The sequence below is a fragment of the Podarcis liolepis genome (genome assembly GCF_965112155.1).
Source record: "Podarcis liolepis genome assembly, chromosome: 9".
NCBI classification, from domain to species: Eukaryota; Metazoa; Chordata; class Lepidosauria; order Squamata; family Lacertidae; genus Podarcis; species Podarcis liolepis.
Window position 1 is genome coordinate 78,184,491 of NC_139564.1, and position 20,301 is coordinate 78,204,791.

General features: G+C 43.0%; 2 protein-coding genes across 2 annotated transcripts in view; one reads left to right on the forward strand and one right to left on the reverse strand.

The window, feature by feature from the left end:
- Positions 1-20,301, reverse strand: part of LINGO1 (leucine rich repeat and Ig domain containing 1) — a 659,586-nt gene that overhangs the window by 606,120 nt on the left and 33,165 nt on the right. The gene's annotated exons all lie outside the window — the stretch shown is intronic.
- On the forward strand, positions 1,371-12,535 carry LOC310686696 (uncharacterized protein). Its single transcript, XM_083460707.1, has 2 exons — positions 1,371-4,507; positions 10,828-12,535. Exons 1-2 carry the CDS (start codon positions 1,977-1,979, stop codon positions 10,844-10,846), a joined length of 2,550 nt encoding a protein of 849 aa, XP_083316833.1. The 5' UTR covers positions 1,371-1,976; the 3' UTR covers positions 10,847-12,535.

Consider the following 20,301-nt stretch of genomic DNA (forward strand, 5'->3'; position numbering starts at 1 on the left):
ACAGTCGTGTCCGACTCTAGGGTTGCGCGCTCATCTCGCTTAAGAGGCCAGGAGCCGGCGCCGTCCGAAGACACTTCCAGGTCACGTGGCCAGCGTGATGAAGCTGCAGCTGGCGAGCCAGCACCAGCGCCGCACACGGAAACGCCATTTACCTTCCCACTAGAAAGTGGTACCTATTTATCTACTTGCACTTAGGGGTGCTTTCGAACTGCTAGGTGGGCAGGAGTTGGGACTGAATGGCGGGAGCTCACCCTGCCGCGGGGATTCGAACCGCCGACCTTACGATCAGCAAGTCCTAGGCACTGAGGTTTTACCCACAGCGCCACCCGCGTCCCAAGTAGCAGGATTTAAATTAAATAAAAATAAGACAAAGTTATTAGTAAAAAATTTAATAGAAACAGATAAAAAGGAATTATACCATGCCATAGAAATAGAATCCCATAAAAAAGTGAAATATCTAGGGATTTGGCTCTCAACTAGAAGCAACAATATTTATGATGATACCGTAATTATGAAAAATGTTGGAATGGGTTAAAAAGGAACCTAGAAATATGGGATAGAATGAACCTATCATTATTAGGAAGAATTGCAGCAATTAAAATGAACCCATTGCCAAAAATGTTGTTTTTATTCCAGACAATACCAGTAATAAAGTAAGTAACATGGTCTGCTTCAAGTAATGGCAAAAAGATATATCAAAATTTATTTGGAAAGGGAAGAAACCAAGAATAAAACATAAAATATTAACAGATATTAAAGATAGAGGAGGATTCTCCCTTCCAGATTTTAGATTGTATTATGCAGCGAGCTGTGTTACCTGGATCCGGGATTGAATTAAATTAGATCTGGAAGGACATGATAATAGATTTGGATGGCATGCATATTTATGGTATAGTAAAGGGAAGGTACATAAAGGTTTCCATAATCATATAATTAGGAAATCATTAATAAAAGTATGGGGAAATATAAAGATTTAATAGAACAAAAAAACGCCTTGGTGACTCGCCCCAACAGAGGCAATATCAATCAAAAGGATAAATATGGAAACTAAATGGCCAACATATACAGATCTGTTGATAGAGAAAGAGGGGAAATTAAAATTTAAGGATTATGATGAGATAAGAGACTTTGTTCATGATTGGCTGCAACATCGACAATTAAATGAGGTTTTTAAAGAAGATAATAAGAATTCGGTTACACCATATCTAGATTTCAAAGAGAAATTATAGAGGATAATAATAAACTTTTAAAGAAAATGTATAATTTGGGAGATGAAAGATGAAGAGGTCAAATCGGTAATGATTAATTTAAAATTTACTTATTGTATATTGTTAAAAGAGAATTGTATGAAAATGATGTACCGATGGTATTGTTAGGATATTTCCATTCCACCTTAAAAGGGAGCAGGCTTTGTGAGTCAGAGAGTCTGTGCATGTCCTGTTCACAGGATGTTTATGTTTTCTGTCGCTTTCGTTTTCTCTCTGTCTGGAAACAATGACACAGGCAGTCATGTCTTTCTTTGTTCTGATCAACGCTGAATAAAACTTGTAAATAATGCTCTCCTGAGTGTGACTTTTGCTGTGAATTATCTGCTGATAGAGTGTGCACGAGCTCTGGAATGTGGCAAGATATTTTCTAGAAACTCATGTCGCTAATTGCTGATACTGCGTACTATGGGAGATCGATGGATCGTCCGGCAGACGGTTTGGGGCCATGATGGACTTTATCTCCCTGGCAGTATACCAACAACAGGTTTCGGGCCCAGATTTACAGCACTTACAGGAGAGTAAGACTGCGACAGACTGCGTTGAGAGGTATGTGGAGGAAAAGCGAAAGCAAGGCTTTTCTGTTTGCTTTTGATGTCTGGCAGGCCTAATTGGTCTGGGCGTCGAGCCCAGCAGGCCTCAAGATTTATGGCTGCCGAGATAAGACGTTTCTGAAGTGAATAAGACTCACGGCTCAAATAAAAAGCTGGAATGGAGTTTTTCCAAGCTTCTGAGGCTGCTGAGTGCCCAAAGTTAAATGGGCACAATTATAAAACCTGGGCAAAATGGTGTGAGAGTTTGCTGCGTCAGTTTGGAGTGTGGCATACTGTGTCTGAAGCCCCTCCAGTTCCTCTGACAGATAGATGGAAAGCCCAGAATTCGAGGGCGATTGACATAATAGTCTTGTCCGTCTCTCTGGAGGAAATTAAAACGTTAGCTGGCAACGTGACTGCACGTAAGATGTGGAATGCTTTGAAAGTAGCCCATTTGCTAGTCATCCCAGCCCAGAGTTTGACTGCATCGGAGGTCCTGGCTGTTTCCCAGAATGCGAGTGAATGCAGGGATGCCGAGGGCACCGGTTGCAAGCTGCAGGGGGAGCTGACTGTCACGTCATCCCAGGCAGCATTCCAGCCTCCAGGGGGAGCCAAGGAGTCGGCAGCTGAGAGCTCTGTTTCTCATGGGAGCCAACGTCATCCTCACAGAGGCCGGAAGGCTAGAGGTAAACAGAGGCAGATGCCTGCAGATGGCCAGAAGCAGAGGGAGGGTGAAGAGCCCATGCCAGTGGAAAACAAGGCTTTGTTTGCTGGCACAGCTTCACCAAAGGCTAAAGGCAAGTCTGATGGCCAGGAGCAGGGGGGCGAGCTGCAAAAGCCCACGCCAGTGGAAAACAAGGCTTTGTTTGCTAGCACAGCTTCACCAAAGGCTAAAGGCATGTCTGATGGCCAGGAGCAGAGGGGCAAGCTGCAAAAGCCCACACCGGTGGAAAACAAGGTTCTGCTTGCTGCAAAGGCTGCTCCAAAGGCCAAAGCCAGATTTGTTGTTGATTCAGGGAGTACCCGCCATGTCTCAAAAGACCGCCATCTCTTTATATCCTTCAAACCTCATGAAGATGAGATCCACCTGGCTGACGGAAAGACGTTGCGGATTGCAGGAGAAGGGACTGTGAGACTGGCAAGTCTGCACACAACCATCAAAGGTGTACTATATGTTCCAGGTGCTGCAGACAACTTGCTCAGTGTCCCACAGCTGACTGGGCGTGGCTTTGAGATTTCCTTCAAGAGGAGCGTTTGTGTCATCAGAAAAGGCAAAGAGGACATTTTGCATGCAAAGTTTATGGATGGATTGTTCTGTATAACTTATGATGACACTGGTGCTGTTGTGTCTAATGTTGATTCTTGTTGTGTTGCACAAACTAACAAAGTTCTTCATGCAGGATGCATTCACGATGCACACAGAAGGTTTTGTCACCTCTCTTGGAAGGCGCTGGCCAAGATGCCAGAGATGGTTGAGGGTTTGAACATCAAACCCTGTAAGTTTCACATGAAATGTGTATCTTGTGCAGAGAACAAGGTGAAGGTTGCTCCAAAAGGCAAGGAGTCTAGCAGGCAGGCTTCCAAACCCTACCAGCTAGTGCACGCAGACCTGGTTGGTCCACTTGTGCCCTCTTTGGGTGGAGCAAGGTACTTCATGGTTCTAATTGATTCTTTTTCCAGGTACATTCATGTGTTTATGCTCGAGCAGAAATCACAAGCGTTTCCGAAGTTCAAGGCATTCTGTGCTTGGTTGGAGAATGTTCACGGTAAACGTATTGGCTGTCTGTTTACTGATCGAGGCGGGGAGTTCACTTCTCAGCAGTTTGAAGCTTTCCTGACTGAGAAGGGAATCCAGCATGACTTGTCAACGCCTAGATCGCCATGGATGAATGGGCTTGCGGAGCGAGCAAATCAAACGTTGCTGCAAGGAATGAAAACCTTGTTGCATGATGCCAATCTCCCTGATAAGTTTTGGGGGGAGGCTCTGTCGAATTTTGCTTACACTTTTAATCGCAGATGGTCATCACCTATTGGTTGTACCCCCTATGAGAAGATGTTTGATAAGAAACCCAACATCAAGCACATGAGAATCTTTGGTTCTGACATGTGGGTACACACCCCACAAAGCAACAAGCTTGGGAAGCGTGGGGTACATGGTTTGTTCATGGGGTACGAAAAAGGTGCATACAGGGTATGGATGACTGACTCTAAGTCCATTAAGTTCACAAAGAGTGTTGAGTACAATCCTAAGTGGGGGGAAAATGTGGGAATTTTCCAGAGTTACCCAGAGGAGGATGAAGGTGATGTGAAGAAAGCAGATAATGTTGAGGAAGCTGAAGAAGCTGATGATGATGATGATCAGCGTTTGGATTCCAGCTCAGTGGGCGGCACTGCTGCTGATGTCAGTGACAGTGATGACACAGCAGACTACAAAAGCGCAAAGGCCTCAGTCAGACCATCAGATGCGTCTGACAATGAACTGGAAGAACCACTGTTCACCATTGGTCACTTTTCTCCTAAGAAAGAGGAGATGAGTCCAGAAGACTTGCGCCTAGTATGCAGATCTGAGAGAACGACCAAGGGCAGACCTCCAAAGAGATTTGCTGATGAGTTTGCTAAGACGGCAACTGCTGTTCTTAGTAGCTCAGAGAAGGTATGGGAACCTTCAAGCTTCAAAGAGGTTCAGGAGTTAACCTCTAAAGATGCTGAGTGAAACGGCAATGGCGGTCCTCTTTACACTGTGAAGAGGGGCTCCGCGGAAAAGGGTCGTCCGCTACGGCAGAGCGGAGACCCGCTAAGAAAAACCACAGGTAGAGTGAGCCTGTGGTCGTGGGACTCGGCGGGCACCAAGAGCGACCTCGGAAACGAAGAAGGGACCCCGTAAGGGGCTCCGGAACGTGGAGGGGGTAGCGGTGCTGTGAGTTCATCGCTCTTTCCGCGGAAGTGAAGCCGCGCGGCTGCTGCTGCTGAGCGCTGACCTTTCTTCTTTGAACATCCGATTTGAAACAACATACTCGTGAGTAAGAATCTCAAGATTCCTGAATCTAAATTTGTGAAATTTGGCTGAAAGCGGGAGACGTTAAAAAGGAAGTCCGTCTTCCGGCTCTGCTTAAAGTATCAAGCAAAGACTCATAAAAGCTGTAGCGCTGAGAGGGGTTTTTAAAAGAAGTTGGAATATACCCTGCAAATTCGGATTTGATTGCCTAGAAGTAAAAAATTGCATTTGTGTAAATGGACATAGATCGAGACTCTTTCTCCTCTTTTTGGTGGATTACAAAGTTTTAAGAACCCAGCCCTCGGGCTGCCTGGATACAAAAGAACCATCAGACTGCGGTAACTGGATATAAAGTTAAAATGTTACATTGGGGCTATTTTGTAAGATACAAATAAGGAACTGTTGCATGCACCATTGTTAAGAACTTTCATTTTGACTTGGGTAAATTTCTGCAAGTTTAAAGTGAACTTTGAAGGTTTCTCCTCCTTTTTTCTTTTTCCTTTTTTCTTTTTCCATGTTTACTTGGGAACTTAATGGTGGAAACTTTTCATCCTCTTTTCTAACTTTTGGGGAGCTCCCCCTACTGGATTGTGGAATATCTAGTCTCTGAGAACTGCTGGTTGTTTTGCAAATCTTATGCTTGGATGTTTATATCCTGGACTGCCTTTCCCATGGGATTTACAATTTGACCTTGATACTTGGACAGCTGTGGAATGAGTGGCGCAGCAAAAACAAGGGCTGCCAAAAAAGCAAAACAAACTGAACTGTTGCAATCAACTTTGCCTGTGCAGCCACGCAGATCATCTGTCCCAATTGTTACAGGCCTGCAAGAAGGAGAATCTAAACAGCCAGCTTTTGGGGATATGGCTGCAGGAGGGCTGGACCCAGTCTCTAAAGAAATATTGGACCAGCTGGCAGCTTTAAACAAGAAAGCTGATGAACAGGCGACTAAATTTGACCAAGTGACAGCTACAATTAATAAATTGACTGACCAAGTTGCTCAAAATACACAGGCAATAGGAAATATCCAAATAACAACGGCAGAAAATCGAAAATTAGCTGAAGAAGCAAATTTAAAAGCAGAACAAAATAAAAAGAAGATAGAGGAAGTAAGAGGGGAAGTAAGACCACTGAGTAGACAGATCAATGAACAGCAAGCTTATCTGTCCATGGCAGAATTGAAAAATCGGGAAAGCAATCTCAGGCTGAGAAATATACCAGAACTTGAGAAAGAAGATTTGATTGGATTCTTGACAGCAGATATATCAAAGTTCTGGGGTCTAGCAGAAGAGAAGGACTTTAAAATTGTCACCGCCTTCAGATTGGGAAGAGTGGCGAAGAAGGACAAACCAAGAGATTGCTTGATCATTTTGAGATCTAAGCAAGAAAAAGACAATATACGCGGCCTACACTTTAAAAATTCACTGGTGATCCAGGGAAGGACAGCAGAAATCTTCAGAGACATACCGAAACAGCTCTTGGATCTAAGAACTACATATAAAGATCTTGCAGGACTATTGAGAAACAACACAATCCCTTATAGGTGGGAATTCCCTCAAGGACTATCTTTTAACCTCAAAGGGAAAAAAGTAAGAATTAGAACAGCAGAGGACCAAGAAAAGTTCCTGAACGACCACGGGGAGGACCTTCGGAAAGGAGTAGCAGGAGCTTGGCCACCACCTCCGCCTGGCTCAACACCTGACCCACCTCCAGACGTAGACGACAAGGGAGACATCCCTATTGGTTGACAAATTGATTCAGGATGTCTCTGCAGCTTCTTAGTTGGAACATTCACGGTGCAAATTCCCCCGAGAAAAGAAAAAGGATCTTTCATATATTGAGGAAAGAACAATTGGACATTATTTGTTTGCAAGAAACACACGTGACTAGGCTCCATAGGAGAGTTTTAATTAATAAAAGACTAGGCCAAGAATTTATTTCATCAGATAAGGTTAAGAAAAGAGGAGTAGTGATTTATGCAAAGGAGAACCTATCACCAAAGTTTTTGTTTAAAGACGAACAAGGAAGAATTTTGGCGATTGAAATACAAACACAAGGAGAAAAATTTCTGATTGTAGGAATATATGCACCAAATGAGGGGAAATCGGAATTTTACAAGAAGCTGCATGAGATAATGCTGGACCACATTGACTATACTAACATCATTTTGATGGGAGATATGAATGGGGTGGTCTCCACCTATATGGATAAGTCACAAAACCAAAACTTGACTAAAGATGGCAGACTACCTAAAACTTTTTTTGAACTAACAGACAATATGGACTTGACTGACATATGGAGGACAAAGAACCCATTAGGTAAAGAAGGGACATTCTTTTCTGAGGCCCACCTATCATGGACAAGAATCGACCAAATCTGGATAACTAGAGGACTGGCACCTAAGACTAAAAAAATAGAGATCTGCCCCAAAACTTGCTCCGACCATAATGCCCTGAAAATGGAATTGAGACTTACGTCAGCTGGATCCTTTAGATGGAGAATGAATGACACCTTGTTTAGAGATCAGGAGATTGTTAAGAAGGCCCAAAAAAGTTGAAGGATTACTTTGAGATAAATTTGAACACTTCGGTGGAAAAGAGAACAATCTGGGACGCGAGCAAAGCAGTTATGAGAGGGTTTCTGATCCAACAGAATACTATCAAGAAAAAACTCTGGAATGGGAAAAAAGATAAGATACTAGAGAAGATAAGAGACAGTGAAAAGAGGCTTAGGCTTAATCCAAAGTCAAAAGAAGTGTTAAGAGAAATGAAATTTCACCAAATACAATATGCGAAACTGATAAATCAAGAAGTTGAATGGAAAATTAAACAAATGAGACAAAGATCGTTTGAATCAGCAAATAAATGTGGAAAACTACTAGCATGGCAGTTGAAAAAGAGACAAAAATTGAACTTTGTTACCAATCTGGAGGTTGAAGGAGAAAGTATTCAGAAACCAGAAGAAATTAGAAAGTGTTTCCAGAGATATTTTAAAAAATTATTTACTCAAGGACCTCAGGCAGAGATTGAGACAAGCCAATTTATAAAAAGTAATGGACTGCCAAAACTATCTCAAGATAAACAAACAATCCTGAATTATAAAATAACACAGCAGGAAATTGAAAGTGCCATTCAGAATATGCAATTAGGCAAATCCCCAGGCCCAGATGGACTCACCTCCAAGTATTATAAGATACTAAAGTAAAAAAATTCCTTCCAGTAGCACCTTAAAGACCAACTAAGTTAGTTCTATGACTATGGCAGACCAACACGGCTACCTATCTACTACAAGATACTAAAGGACTATTTGATCCAGCCACTATTGGAGGTATGCAATCAAATTATGGAGGGGAAGGGGGCACCAGAATCGTGGAAAGAAGCTTTCATCACTTTGATACCAAAAGTGGAATCTGAAAAGACTCAACTTAAAAACTACCGTCCCATCTCACTCCTGAACGTGGATTACAAATTTTTTGCTGATATTTTGGCAAGTAGATTTAAAAAAGTTTTGAATGAAGTAATTCATAAAGATCAAGCAGGCTTTCTCCCTGGTAGACATTTGTCTGACAACACTAGGAATATTATCGATGTTTTGGAGTTACTGCAGACAAATATGAATACGAAGGCAGTGTTAATTTTCATAGATGCAGAGAAGGCCTTTGACAACATTTCTTGGAAATTTATGAAGAAAAACTTGGAAGGGATGGGAGTGGGAAGGGCGTTCCAAAATGGTATAGAAGCAATATATTCAGAGCAAAAGGCTAAATTGATAGTGAACAATGTGGTGACAGAAGAGTTCAAAATTGAAAAAGGGACACGACAGGGGTGCCCCTTATCACCTCTGTTATTTATCTCTGCCCTGGAGGTGTTGTTGAATTTGATTAGGAAGGACCAGCTGGTGGAAGGAATACAGGTCGGAGAGAAACAATATAAACTGAAAGCTTTTGCAGATGATTTGGTCTTAACATTACAGGAGCCAGAACCTAGTACAAAAAGAGTTTTAGAATTAATTTATGAGTTTGGTCAGGTGACGGGATTCAAGCTGAATAAACAAAAAACTAAGGTCTTGGCAAAAAACTTGACACCTTCAGAAATAGATGGGTTTCAGAAGGAAACGGAGTTAAATGTGGTTAAAAAAGTGAAATACCTGGGGGTCAATTTGTCTGGTAAAAATTTGAATTTGTTCAAAGATAACTATGAAAAATGTTGGTCAGAAATCAAAAAGGATTTAGAAACTTGGTCAAGACTAAAACTTTCCTTGTTGGGAAGAATCGCAGCCGTAAAGATGAATGTATTGCCAAGGATGTTGTTTTTGTTTCAAACCCTGCAGATCGTGGACAGAGTGGAATGTTTTGGAAAGTGGCAGAAGGATATTTCGAAGTTTGTCTGGCAGGGCAAAAAGCCCAGAATAAAATTTAAAATACTAACAGACGCAAAAGAAAGAGGGGGATTTGCCCTGCCAGACTTAAGGTTATACTATGAGGCTGCATCCTTCTGCTGGATGAAGGATTGGTTCTTATTAGAAAACACCGATGTCCTAGATCTGGAAGGGTTTAACAATGCTTTTGGGTGGCATGCATATTTGTGGTATGACAAGGTAAAGGTTCATAAATTGTTTAAAAACCATATTGTCAGGAGAGCTTTATTTAATGTCTGGACCAAATATAAGGACTTACTTATATATAAGGACTTACTTAAGACCCCGAGGTGGCTTTCACCAATGGAGGCAAAGGCCTCAAAAAGACTTAATATGGAGGTTGGCTGGGCAAAATACTGTGAGATAATAGAAAAAATTGGAGACAATTGGAGGTTGCAGAGTCTTGAAAGACTAAAAAACAAGGTGCGAGACTGGCTACATTACGCCCAAATTCAAGAGACTTTTAAAAAGGATAAAAAAATTGGTTTCCAGGTGGAAAAATCGAAACTAGAGACAGAATTACTTGAACCAAAGACGAAAGTGCTTTCAAGAATGTATAACTTGCTGCTTAAATGGAACACTCAAGATGAGATAGTTAAATCAGCCATGATAAAATGGGCTCAAGACATTGGGTACAACATTATGTTTGAAGACTGGGAAAGGTTATGGACCACCGGTATGAAATTCACGGCATGCAATGCCTTGAAAGAAAACATTATGAAAATGATATATAGGTGGTACATGACCCCAGTCAAACTGGCAAAGATATATCATTTGTCTGATAATAAATGTTGGAAATGTAAGGAGGCTGAAGGAACATTTTTTCACCTCTGGTGGACATGCCCGAGGGTGAAGGCCTTCTGGGAAATGATTTACAATGAGATGAAAAGGGTATTTAAGTATACCTTTCACAAGAAACCAGAGGCCTTCCTCCTGGGTATTGTGGGCCAGAGAGTGTTAAAGAAGGATAGAACTTTCTTTTTATATGCAACTACAGCAGCAAGAATTCTTATAGCTAAACATTGGAAGACACAGGAGCTACCCACGCTGGAAGAGTGGCACACGCAACTGATGGACTACATGGAATTGGCCGAAATGACTGGCAGAATCCGAGATCTGGGAGAAGAAACAATAGAAGAGGACTGGAAAAAATTTAAGGACTATTTACAAAAACATTATAAGTTATATGAATGTTGAGAATTTGCTAAGTTCTGGGAAAATTAGCTTCAGCAATTAAACTTGAAAATGGTGGAAACTAAGTTATAACCATGAAAAGACCAAAATTTAGAGTAATGTTTGTTTTTTAGGATTGATGATGGGGAAAAAAAGACTTAACAACAAGTACCCTAAATCTAAAATATAATTAGATGAAAGTACAAAAAACGCATGAAACAAGGTAACAAGTTGCTGTTATTTTTATTGTAAAGAACGCAGGGTGTGGAGGATGTGGGGAAGTCCAGTAGATTATGAAAAATTGTTTGGATAATATGAATATTTTCTTTCTTAATTTTTTCTTCTTCTTTTCTGTAAAGTCGCTTTTGATGAGTTACTGATTATGTATTTGACCCTGGAAAAAAGCAATAAAAAATATTATTAAAAAAAAAATAAAGATGCTGAGCCTTGGCTTAATGCCATGAAGGCTGAAGTTGATTCCTTGAACAGGAACCAAACTTGGGAACTGGTACCAGTAGTCCCAGGGATGAGACTGGTTGGCAGCAAATGGGTCTTCAAGGCCAAGACAGACCAGAATGGCAAGGTAGTCAGACACAAAGCCAGATTGGTTGCCAGAGGTTTTTCACAGGTACCAGGACAGGATTACCACGAGACCTACTCACCCACCGTCAAATATGAGAGCATTCGGCTGATGCTCAAGATCGCTGCGGAGGAGAAACTGCATGTTTCCCGTTATGACATTAATACAGCTTTTTTGTACGGGATTTTGGGGGAGGAGCTGTTTATCCTTCCACCTGACGGGATGCAGATACAGAAGGGAATGGTCTGTAAACTGCGGAAATCCTTATATGGTCTCAAGCAGAGTGCCAGGTGTTGGAAGACAAAACTCACTGAGACGTTGCTTTCTCTAGGTTTTCACCAGGGCAAAGCTGATCCGTGTGTGTTTGTCAAGGAGGAGGGGCAAAACAAACTGTATTGTTTATGTTTTGTTGATGATCTTCTGATGTTTTGGAAGAATCAGGCTTTGTACCAAAGCACCCTAGCTCAGCTAAAGGAGCACTTTGACATGAAGGATCTTGGTGAGGTATCCAACTATCTTTCTCTGCAGGTGGAGAGGGACCAAGCAGGTAATTTTCTGGTACATCAAACACAGAAAATTGTGATGTATTAACCAGGTTGAATTTGGTTGATGCAAACCCAGCAGACACACCGATGGTGACAGGTTACCAGGTAGATAGTACTGCTGAAGCGTTTTCTGACACAACGCTGTACAGGTGCATTCTAGGCAAGTTGAATTTCATTGCTAGATGCTCAAGACCTGACATAGCTGTAAGCTGTAACCTGCTTAGCAGACACGCCAACAATCCTACTGTTCAGGATTGGAAAGCTCTGAAGTGCATAGCCTATTTGAAAGGGACTATGAACTACAGGCTGAGGTTCACCAGTCAGAAGACTGGAGGTCTTGAAATCTTTGCAGATGAAAGTTTTGGAAGTGACACCACAGATGGTACGAGCACTTCTGGAGTATGCTACATGTACAACCACTGCTTGTTTGACTGGTTGTGCAAGAAGCAGACGACAGTGAGCCTAAGTTCCTGTGAAGCAGAACTCAATGCTCTGTCATTTTCACTCATGGATTGTGAATGGTTGATGCAACTGTTTAAGGACATCCGAGTGTCTGTGAAATGTCCTGTACAAGTGTATCAAGACAATAGATCGTGTTTGGCTTTGCTGAACTCAGAGAGTTGCAAGCAAAGAACCAAGTACTTGCAGATTAAGCTACATTGTGCAAGAGAGTGTATTCAGAAAGGACTCATTCAGGTGTCCTACATGCCAGGAAATGAAATTCCTGCTGATCTGTTGTCTAAGGTTGTTAACAGAGAACAACTTAAGGTTTATGTACAGAAGTTGCAATTGGGTTGAACCACAGGTACTACAGGTTACACGGAAAGGGGGAGGATGTTAGGATATTTCCGTTCCACCTTAAAAGGGAGCAGGCTTTGTGAGTCAGAGAGCCTGCGCATGTCCTGTTCACAGGATGTTTATGTTTTCTGTCGCTTTCGTTTTCTCTCTGTCTGGAAACACTGACACAGGCAGTCATGTCTTTCTTTGTTCTGATCAACGCTGTATAAAACTTGTAAATAATGCTCTCCTGAGTGCGATTTTTGCTGTGAATTATCTGCTGATAGAGTGTGCATGAGCTCCGGAATGTGGCAAGATATTTTCTAGAAACTCATGTCGCTAATTGCTGATTCTGCGTACTACGGGAGATCGATGGATCGTCCAGCAGACGGCTTGGGGCCATGATGGACTTTATCTCCCTGGCAGTATCCCAACAGGTATATCACACCAGCGAAAATGGCCAAAATGTATAGAACAAGCTCCAATAAGTGTTGGAAATTTAAGCTCTTGGTACAGCAAACTAAATACGACATAATAGGCATCACTGAAATCTGGTGGGATAAGTCCCACGATTGGAATGTAATAATGGAGGGATACAATCTATTTCAGAGAAACAGACCAGACAAGAAAGGAGGAGGAGTGGCGTTATATGTCAGGGATGTGTATACCTGTGAAGAGATCCAAGATTTAGAACCTCAAAGCCAAAGTGAGAGCATTTGGGTCAAAATTAAGGGAGAGATATTTGTGGTACGACAAGGTAAAAGTTCACAAATTGTTCAAAAGCCATATTGTCAGAAAAGCTTTATTTAATGTCTGGATTAAATATAAAGACTTACTTGAAAATAAGACCCCGAGGTGGTTATCACCAATGGAGGCTAAGGCCTCAAAAAGACTTAATATGGAGGGTGGCTGGGCAAAATACTGTGAGATATTAGAAAGAGTTGGAGACAATTGGAGGTTGCAGAGCTTAGAAAAATTAAAAGACAAGGTGCGAGACTGGCTACACTATGCCCAAATTCAAGAGATTTTTAAAAAAGACAAAAAAATTGGTTTCCAGGTGGAAAAATCGAAATTAGAGACAGAACTACTTGAACCTAAGACGAAAGTGCTTTCAAGAATGTATAACTTGCTGCTTAAATGGAATACTCAAGATGAGATAGTTAAATCAGCCATGATAAAATGGGCTCAAGACATTGGGTACAACATTATGTTTGAAGACTGGGAAAGTTTATGGACCACCGGCATGAAATTCACGTCATGTAGTGCCTTGAAAGAAAACATTATGAAAATGATATACAGGTGGTACATGACCCCAGTCAAACTTGCAAAGATATACCGTATTTTTCGCCCCATAAGACGCACCGGCCCATAAGACGCACCTAGATTTTTGGGGGGGAAATAAAGGAAAAAAATTTTATTTCCCCCCCAGGTGCGCTGCGCTACACCAGGAGCTTGGGGCGTGCGGAGCTCAGCGCGCCCCAAGCTTCTGCATGCCGGCAAGGTCTCCGCTAGCGTGGGAGAGCCGGGCGCCTCTCCCAGGGCTAGCGGACCCCTGCGCTAATCCAGAAGCTTGGGGCAAGCTGAGGTCAGCGCTCCCCAAGCTTCTGCGTGCCGGCAAGCAGTCCGCTAGCCCTGGGAGAGCCGCGGGGCTCTCCCAGGGCTAGCGGATCGCTGCGCTACACCAGGAGCTTGGGGCGTGCTGAGCTCAGGGCGCCCCAAGCTTCTGCGTGCACGCAAGCAAAGAGTAAACTTGATGATCCCCTATGAAGAATTGACACTTTTGAATTCTGGTGCTGGAGGAGACTCTTGAGAGTCCCATGGACCGCAAGAAGATCAAACCTCTCCATTCTGAAGGAAATCAGCCCTGAGTGCTCCCTGGAAGGACAGATCCTGTAGCTGAGGCTCCAAGACTTTGGCCACCTCATGAGAAGATTCCCTGGAAAAGACCCTGTTATTGGGAAATATGGAGGGCACAAGGAGAAGGGGACGACAGAGGATGAGATGGTTGCACAGTGTTCTCGAAGCTACCAGCATGAGTTTGACCAAACTGCAGGAGGACAGGAAGACAGGAGTGCCTGGAACAGGTGAGGCTGCAGATCCCTTATTTTGGCTGCTGATCCCTTATTTTCGAGGCTGCTGGTCCCTTATTTTCAAATCTGTAAGTTGACAGCTATGGTCTCTTCTTCATTTCTTCCACCGTGTCTTCCTACAAAAATTGGAATGTCAGCAAACACACAGGAAAGCTAGGCACAAATTCTGTCTCCAGGTTTATTCACAGTCCTGAGTGAGTGGATCGGCTTCAAAGCTGCCAAGATTAAACCCAGGGATATTCAGCTGCCATCTTCCTGCTTTCCCATCGTCTCCTCTTTCTGTTCACTCATTTTTTGAGGGCAGCCATTGTTAAGGGGATAATTTATTCAACAAATTTCACCCATTGTCAAACAAAATTCGACGCTGCATTATTCATCATTTACAAGAGGAAAATCTGCCCGGCGATCGTCTACAAGTGTGAATCATGGAGCATGACAGATGAGAGAGGGGTGGAGGGGGGTGCTGTAGAAGATCAAAGTACTATGACAAACCCTGAATGATGTCTCTCACCATATTACACTTCCAGGTGTGCACACAAACCCTCTAAAAATGTGCAGTTACAATCCTAATTTGAGAATGTGGAAAATGCCTGTCGGCTACATCCTGGATGGAGTTTAAACTCACTATGGCAAAACATTGAGAACTAGACTGGCAAATAGATTTTGTAATGGTCCAGGCAGGAATTAAGCCCTGCTAGAACAGACCAAAAGGTCCATCAAGTACAGCATTATGTGTCCATCGCTGGGAATGCATCACAAGTATCCAGCCACCATGATGTATTGCCAGCTCCTAATGTCTGAAACCAGTACAGTGGTACCTTGGTTCTTGAACTTAAACCATTCCAGGAGTCCATCCAACTCCTGAAACCATTTGAAAACCAAGGCACAGCTTCCGATTGGCTGCAGGAGCTTCCTGCACTCAAGTGGAAGCTGCATTGGACATTTGGCTTCCAAAAAAACGTTTGCAAACCGGAACACTTACTTCCAGGTTTGCGGCATTCAGGAGTTGATTTGTTCAGGAGTCAAGCCATTCGAGAACTAAGGTACCACTGTATCACAATCTGAACACCATACCGGTTTCAGACAATTGACTGATCTATCACCCAGTTCTACTGACTGGCAATGGCTCTCCAGGAGGTGGTGAGGGCCACCAACTTGGAAAGAGTATTGGACATATTCATGGGGAGAAGGCTATAATTGGCTATGAGTTACAATGGGTTTCTTCTGCCTCCATGATCATAGTAGTTTAGAGCTGGAAGGGTTCCCAAAGGTCATCTAGTCCAACCCCCTGCAGTACAGGAAACTCAACTAAAGCATCCGTGACAGAGGAGAGTCCACACCTCCCAAGGGAGACCATTCTACTGTCAAACATCTCTTCTTCCTGATGTTTAGTCAGAATCTACTTTCTTGTAACCTGAAGATACTGGTTTGGGTCCTACCACCCAGAGCAGGATAAAACAAGTTTGCTCCATCTTCCACGTGACAGCTCTTTAGATACTTAAAGATGGCTATCATATCTCCTGTCAGTCACCTTTTAACCAGGCTAAACATCCCCAGCTCCCTCAACCTTTCCTCGTCAGACTTGGTTTCCAGACCCTTGATTATCTTGTTGGCCCTCCAATATACACATTCCACTTTGTCAATATCCTTCTTAAGTTGTGGTGCCAGGAACTGAATGTACTATTCCAGATCTGGTCTGACCAAAGCAGAATAAAGTGGTACTATTACTTTCCCTTCATCTGGACACTATACTTCTGCTGATACAGCTTTTCTTGCTGCTGCATCACACTGTTGACTCATGTTCAGCTTGTGGTCCACTAAGACCCTGAGATCCTTTTCACGTGTACTTCTACTAAGCCAGGTGTCCCCCAACCTATATTTGTGCTGTTGGTTCTTTTTGCCTAAGTGTAGAACTTTACATTTGTCCCCATTGAAATTCAAGTGGAATGCTCTCCCCAGGGAAGTTCGCCTGGCACCTACATTATACACCTTTAGGCACCAGGCAAAAACGTTCCTTTTTTTATATAAATTTATTTATTTGGTTTTTCAGATTAAAATTTTAGTCGCATGTCCAACATACAACATAGAAACAAGATTCCAAAGAATATCTTAGACTTCCCTCCTCCCCTTTGTGGGTCCTATTTAAAATGTTCTTTTTTAACCAGGCCTTTGGTTGATTTAATTGACATCCTATGCCCTTTTAAAATGTGACTCTTTGGGGGGGGGGTTATTGGGTTATTGTTTTTATTTTGATTATATATATTGTGGTTTTTATGTTTATCTTGTTCTGTGAACCACCCTGAGACCTCTGGGTATAGGGCAGGATATAAATTCAATAAATGAAATAAAATAAAATGAATTAATAAAACAAATGTTGTTATTTTGTGCCTAGTTCCCCAATGTGTTAAGGTCATATTGAATTCCAAGTCTGTCTTCTGTGGCTCCCCCTCACAGTTTGGTGTCATCTGCAAATTGGATGAGCATTCCCTCAGTGTTTTGAATCCCACTTGCTGGAAACCACGGGAGGGGAGAGTGGTCTTACCAGTGCTTTTTTCTGGGGGGACGCAGGGGTATGCATACCCCTAAACATTTTGTGAATCTAACAGGAGAAGAAACTAAAAAAAATAAAAAATTTAGTTTCTTCTCTAGCACGGTGAATCATCCATCCATTGCTACCCCCGATGGCGGCTTCATTTCCTTTCCTAGTGATTTTCTTGAGTCAAAATGAGAGTACCCCTAAACGTTTTTTAAAGAAAAAAGTGCTGGTTCTTACGCTTGGATCCTACTTGGGATCTTCCCCCTGGAGCTTCTGGTTGGCCACTGGGAGAAGAGGATGCTGGACTTGATGGGCTATCGGCCTGATCCAGCTAAAGGCTCTTCTTATGTTCTTACATTTTGTCAGAATTGCTATGGATTCCACATTAGACACTGCTGACCACTGAACATTCTTTACAGGAAATAAGCTTTTACATCATGCCCTAATTAACACATCTCTTAAAGGCACATTGGCATTCTACATTTTACCTACGCTGACAAATTAGATGAGACTTACCTTTCATCATTGGCTCAAACAGGCAATCAGCATTCATCAGGAAAATCATCTACCCGCAGAGTAGGCACAAAATAAATTCACCAAGTCATCTGAACTATGAGTCCACTGGTGCCCTTTTGGTGCCTAGCAGGCTAAATGTTCTGCCATGGTTTTGTTACAGGGGTTAAACCTAATAATGCTATTAGCATTTTTAATATTGCTGCTTAGCACTTAACAGAATATTCTTAGCATCAAGGCCATTCTTCCTGCAGTAATGGATACTGAAACCTAAGACCATACTTATCTTCAGAGCAGCACATACCGTACTTATTGGTCATTAAGTAATAACAGGTATTGTCAACACTTTCTAAAATTACCAAATACCAAGAGTCAATTTTAGTTTCTGTTTCTCATTTTTACTGTCTTTTCCATTTGTTTCCAATTTTTCTATTCTTATTATTTTCTAAATTTTTATACCATCCCTTATCCATAGATCTCAGAGTGGTTCACAATATAAAAGTACAATATAAAAAACACAAAATACATAATAAAAATAAGAACAAAAACAAACCAACAATCCCCCCCCCAACACATTTGGCGGCAGAGGAACATTTTCACTTGTTGCCTAAAGGTGTTTAATGAAGGCACCAGGCGAACCTCACTGGAGAGAGCATTCCACAAACGGAGAGCCACTGCAGAAAAGACCTGTTCTTGAGTTGCCACCCTTCAGACATTTTGTGGAGGAGGCACATGAAGAAGGTCCTCAGATGATCATTGCAGAGTCCGGGTTGCTTCATATGGAGAGAGGTGGTCCTGGGGGTATTGTGGTCCTGGGCCATTAAGGCTTTATAGGTCAAAACCAGCACTTGGAATTGGACCCAGAAATTAGCTGGCAGCCAGTGCAATCAAACCAGGATTGGTGTGATATGTTCAAACCGTCTTGCACTAGCTGAAGTTTCCAAACCATCTTCAGAGGCAGCTGTACATATAACACATTGCAGTAATCTAACCCAGAGGTCACCAGAGCATAGGCAATAGTAGTTAGGCTATCCCTGTCCAGATAAGAAGGGCATAGCTGGGCCACCAGCCAAGCTGGTGGAAGGCACTCTGCATACTGAGGCCACCTGAGCCTCAAGTGACTGCAAAGGGTCCAGAAGGACCCCCAAGCTGCCAATGTGCTCCTTCAGAGAGAATGTAACCCCATCTAGAGTAGGAAACCTCCCAGTCACCTGGTCTAGGGAACTGCCTAGACTGGTTCTCATCCAGTCCATTACTGAGTTCATTTCTCCACATTTCCACATCAGTTAGCATTAGGGGGAAAAGAGTTTTCATGGAAATTCATCAGCAATTTATGACTTCTGGGGAGGAAATGTGGCAGACTAGACATCTCTTGTTGACAATCAAAAAAATTAAAATATCCTTGCTATCGCATTAACTCTGGAGAAACAGAGATAACAGGAATTAGCTTCTAATGCTCTGAAAAGGCTGCTTTCCATGCCAAGAGACTGAGAAAATTTCCAAGAGCTCAGAAAAGGGTGAGTAACCAAGAGCGGAAGAACCGCAACCTTGCCCAAACACCGCATAGTAGTCCTTAGGGTCAGTCCTTAGGGCAGTGCCAGAGGCCACTTGGAGCCCTCTCTGTGGACATGTGTGCTGTTGCCCCAGCACAGAGTTACTATACGAAACAATCCCTGCCCATGACAAAAATGGCGAGTTCACTCTCCCTTCACTAATCCCCCCAGGGACGTGGCGATGCAAGTGGCCTTCTCAAAGATAGATGATGCTTGTGCACAGCCCATTTGCCGAGGTGGCGCCTGAAGAGCTGCAAAAGGGCGTCGCATGGCAGGCCAAGGCAAGGTGGCCGCCTTGGGTGCATCAGGGGCCAGAGGCCGGTTTCTCCGGGGGTAGAGGAGGCCGGCTGCCACAGGGCGGGGTGGGTGCAGCGGGCAGGAAGGAGGGGTGGCTTTCCGCTTTTGAAATGGCCTTGATGTGGGGCATGAGCTCACATTGCGAAGTGTGGAGAAAGAGGAGCTTTTCTTCCTGCCACTGCTGCTACTTGTGTTTTCCACATGAGGAGCTCCAGGTGGCAGGCAAAGTTCCCGCTGTGGTGGGGCTGAGCCTACTCCACAGGTTTCCTCCCAGGCAGCCTGCCTTTGCCCCCAGCCCTGCTCAGCCCCGGGGGTGGGAATTGTGGCCCACGACCACCCGAGGAGCACAGGTCAACCACCCCCTCTCTTTTAACTTCATGCCACACCATGCTGGATCACCACAAGAAATTAAGGGTCATCCCATGAACAGGCTAGGAAGAGATTCCGGAAGGACAAAGTGTTCCAGGCATGGGTTAGCTATGGAACTCACTGCCACAAGATCCAATGGTGCCACCCCCTCAGATTGCAACACCTGACTCTGCCTGCTTAGCAGACACTTTTTTTAAAAAAATTGACAAACTCTGCACCCAAGGCCAATAATAAATTAAAGGCATGACAACTTTTTTAAAAAAACTCCACCAAGGATCAATGTGTTTCTGTGTCTCTCATAGTTTTATGTATGTGGTGCTGCTGTTGTTATATCAGAATGTTTTAGTCCTGGCACTGCCTGAATTGAGTTTGTGAGATCCCCACTGTGCGTCTGCTGCCATGTTCTGGATATAATCTTTGTATCAACTGGTAGCCCTAATTTAAGAAGCTTTGGTCAGAAATGAAAGGCAGTAGCTACACACAACTGGTTTGCCATAGGCTGAAGCAGACTGAAATCAATGCAGGCTATTTTTTTAGGGGTCACTCACATACTGAAAGCAATATGAGCCCTTGATGGACATGAGAAGTAACTTAAGTTCCAGGAGTATGTACTGTAGTATTGCTTATTTCAATTAAGAAGTGGGACATAATCATCAATT

What these genes read in the sequence shown, in the direction of transcription:
- LOC310686696 (XM_083460707.1), top strand. Translation starts at nt 1,977, where the DNA reads ATGGAGTTTTTCCAAGCTTCTGAGGCTGCTGAGTGCCCAAAGTTAAAT.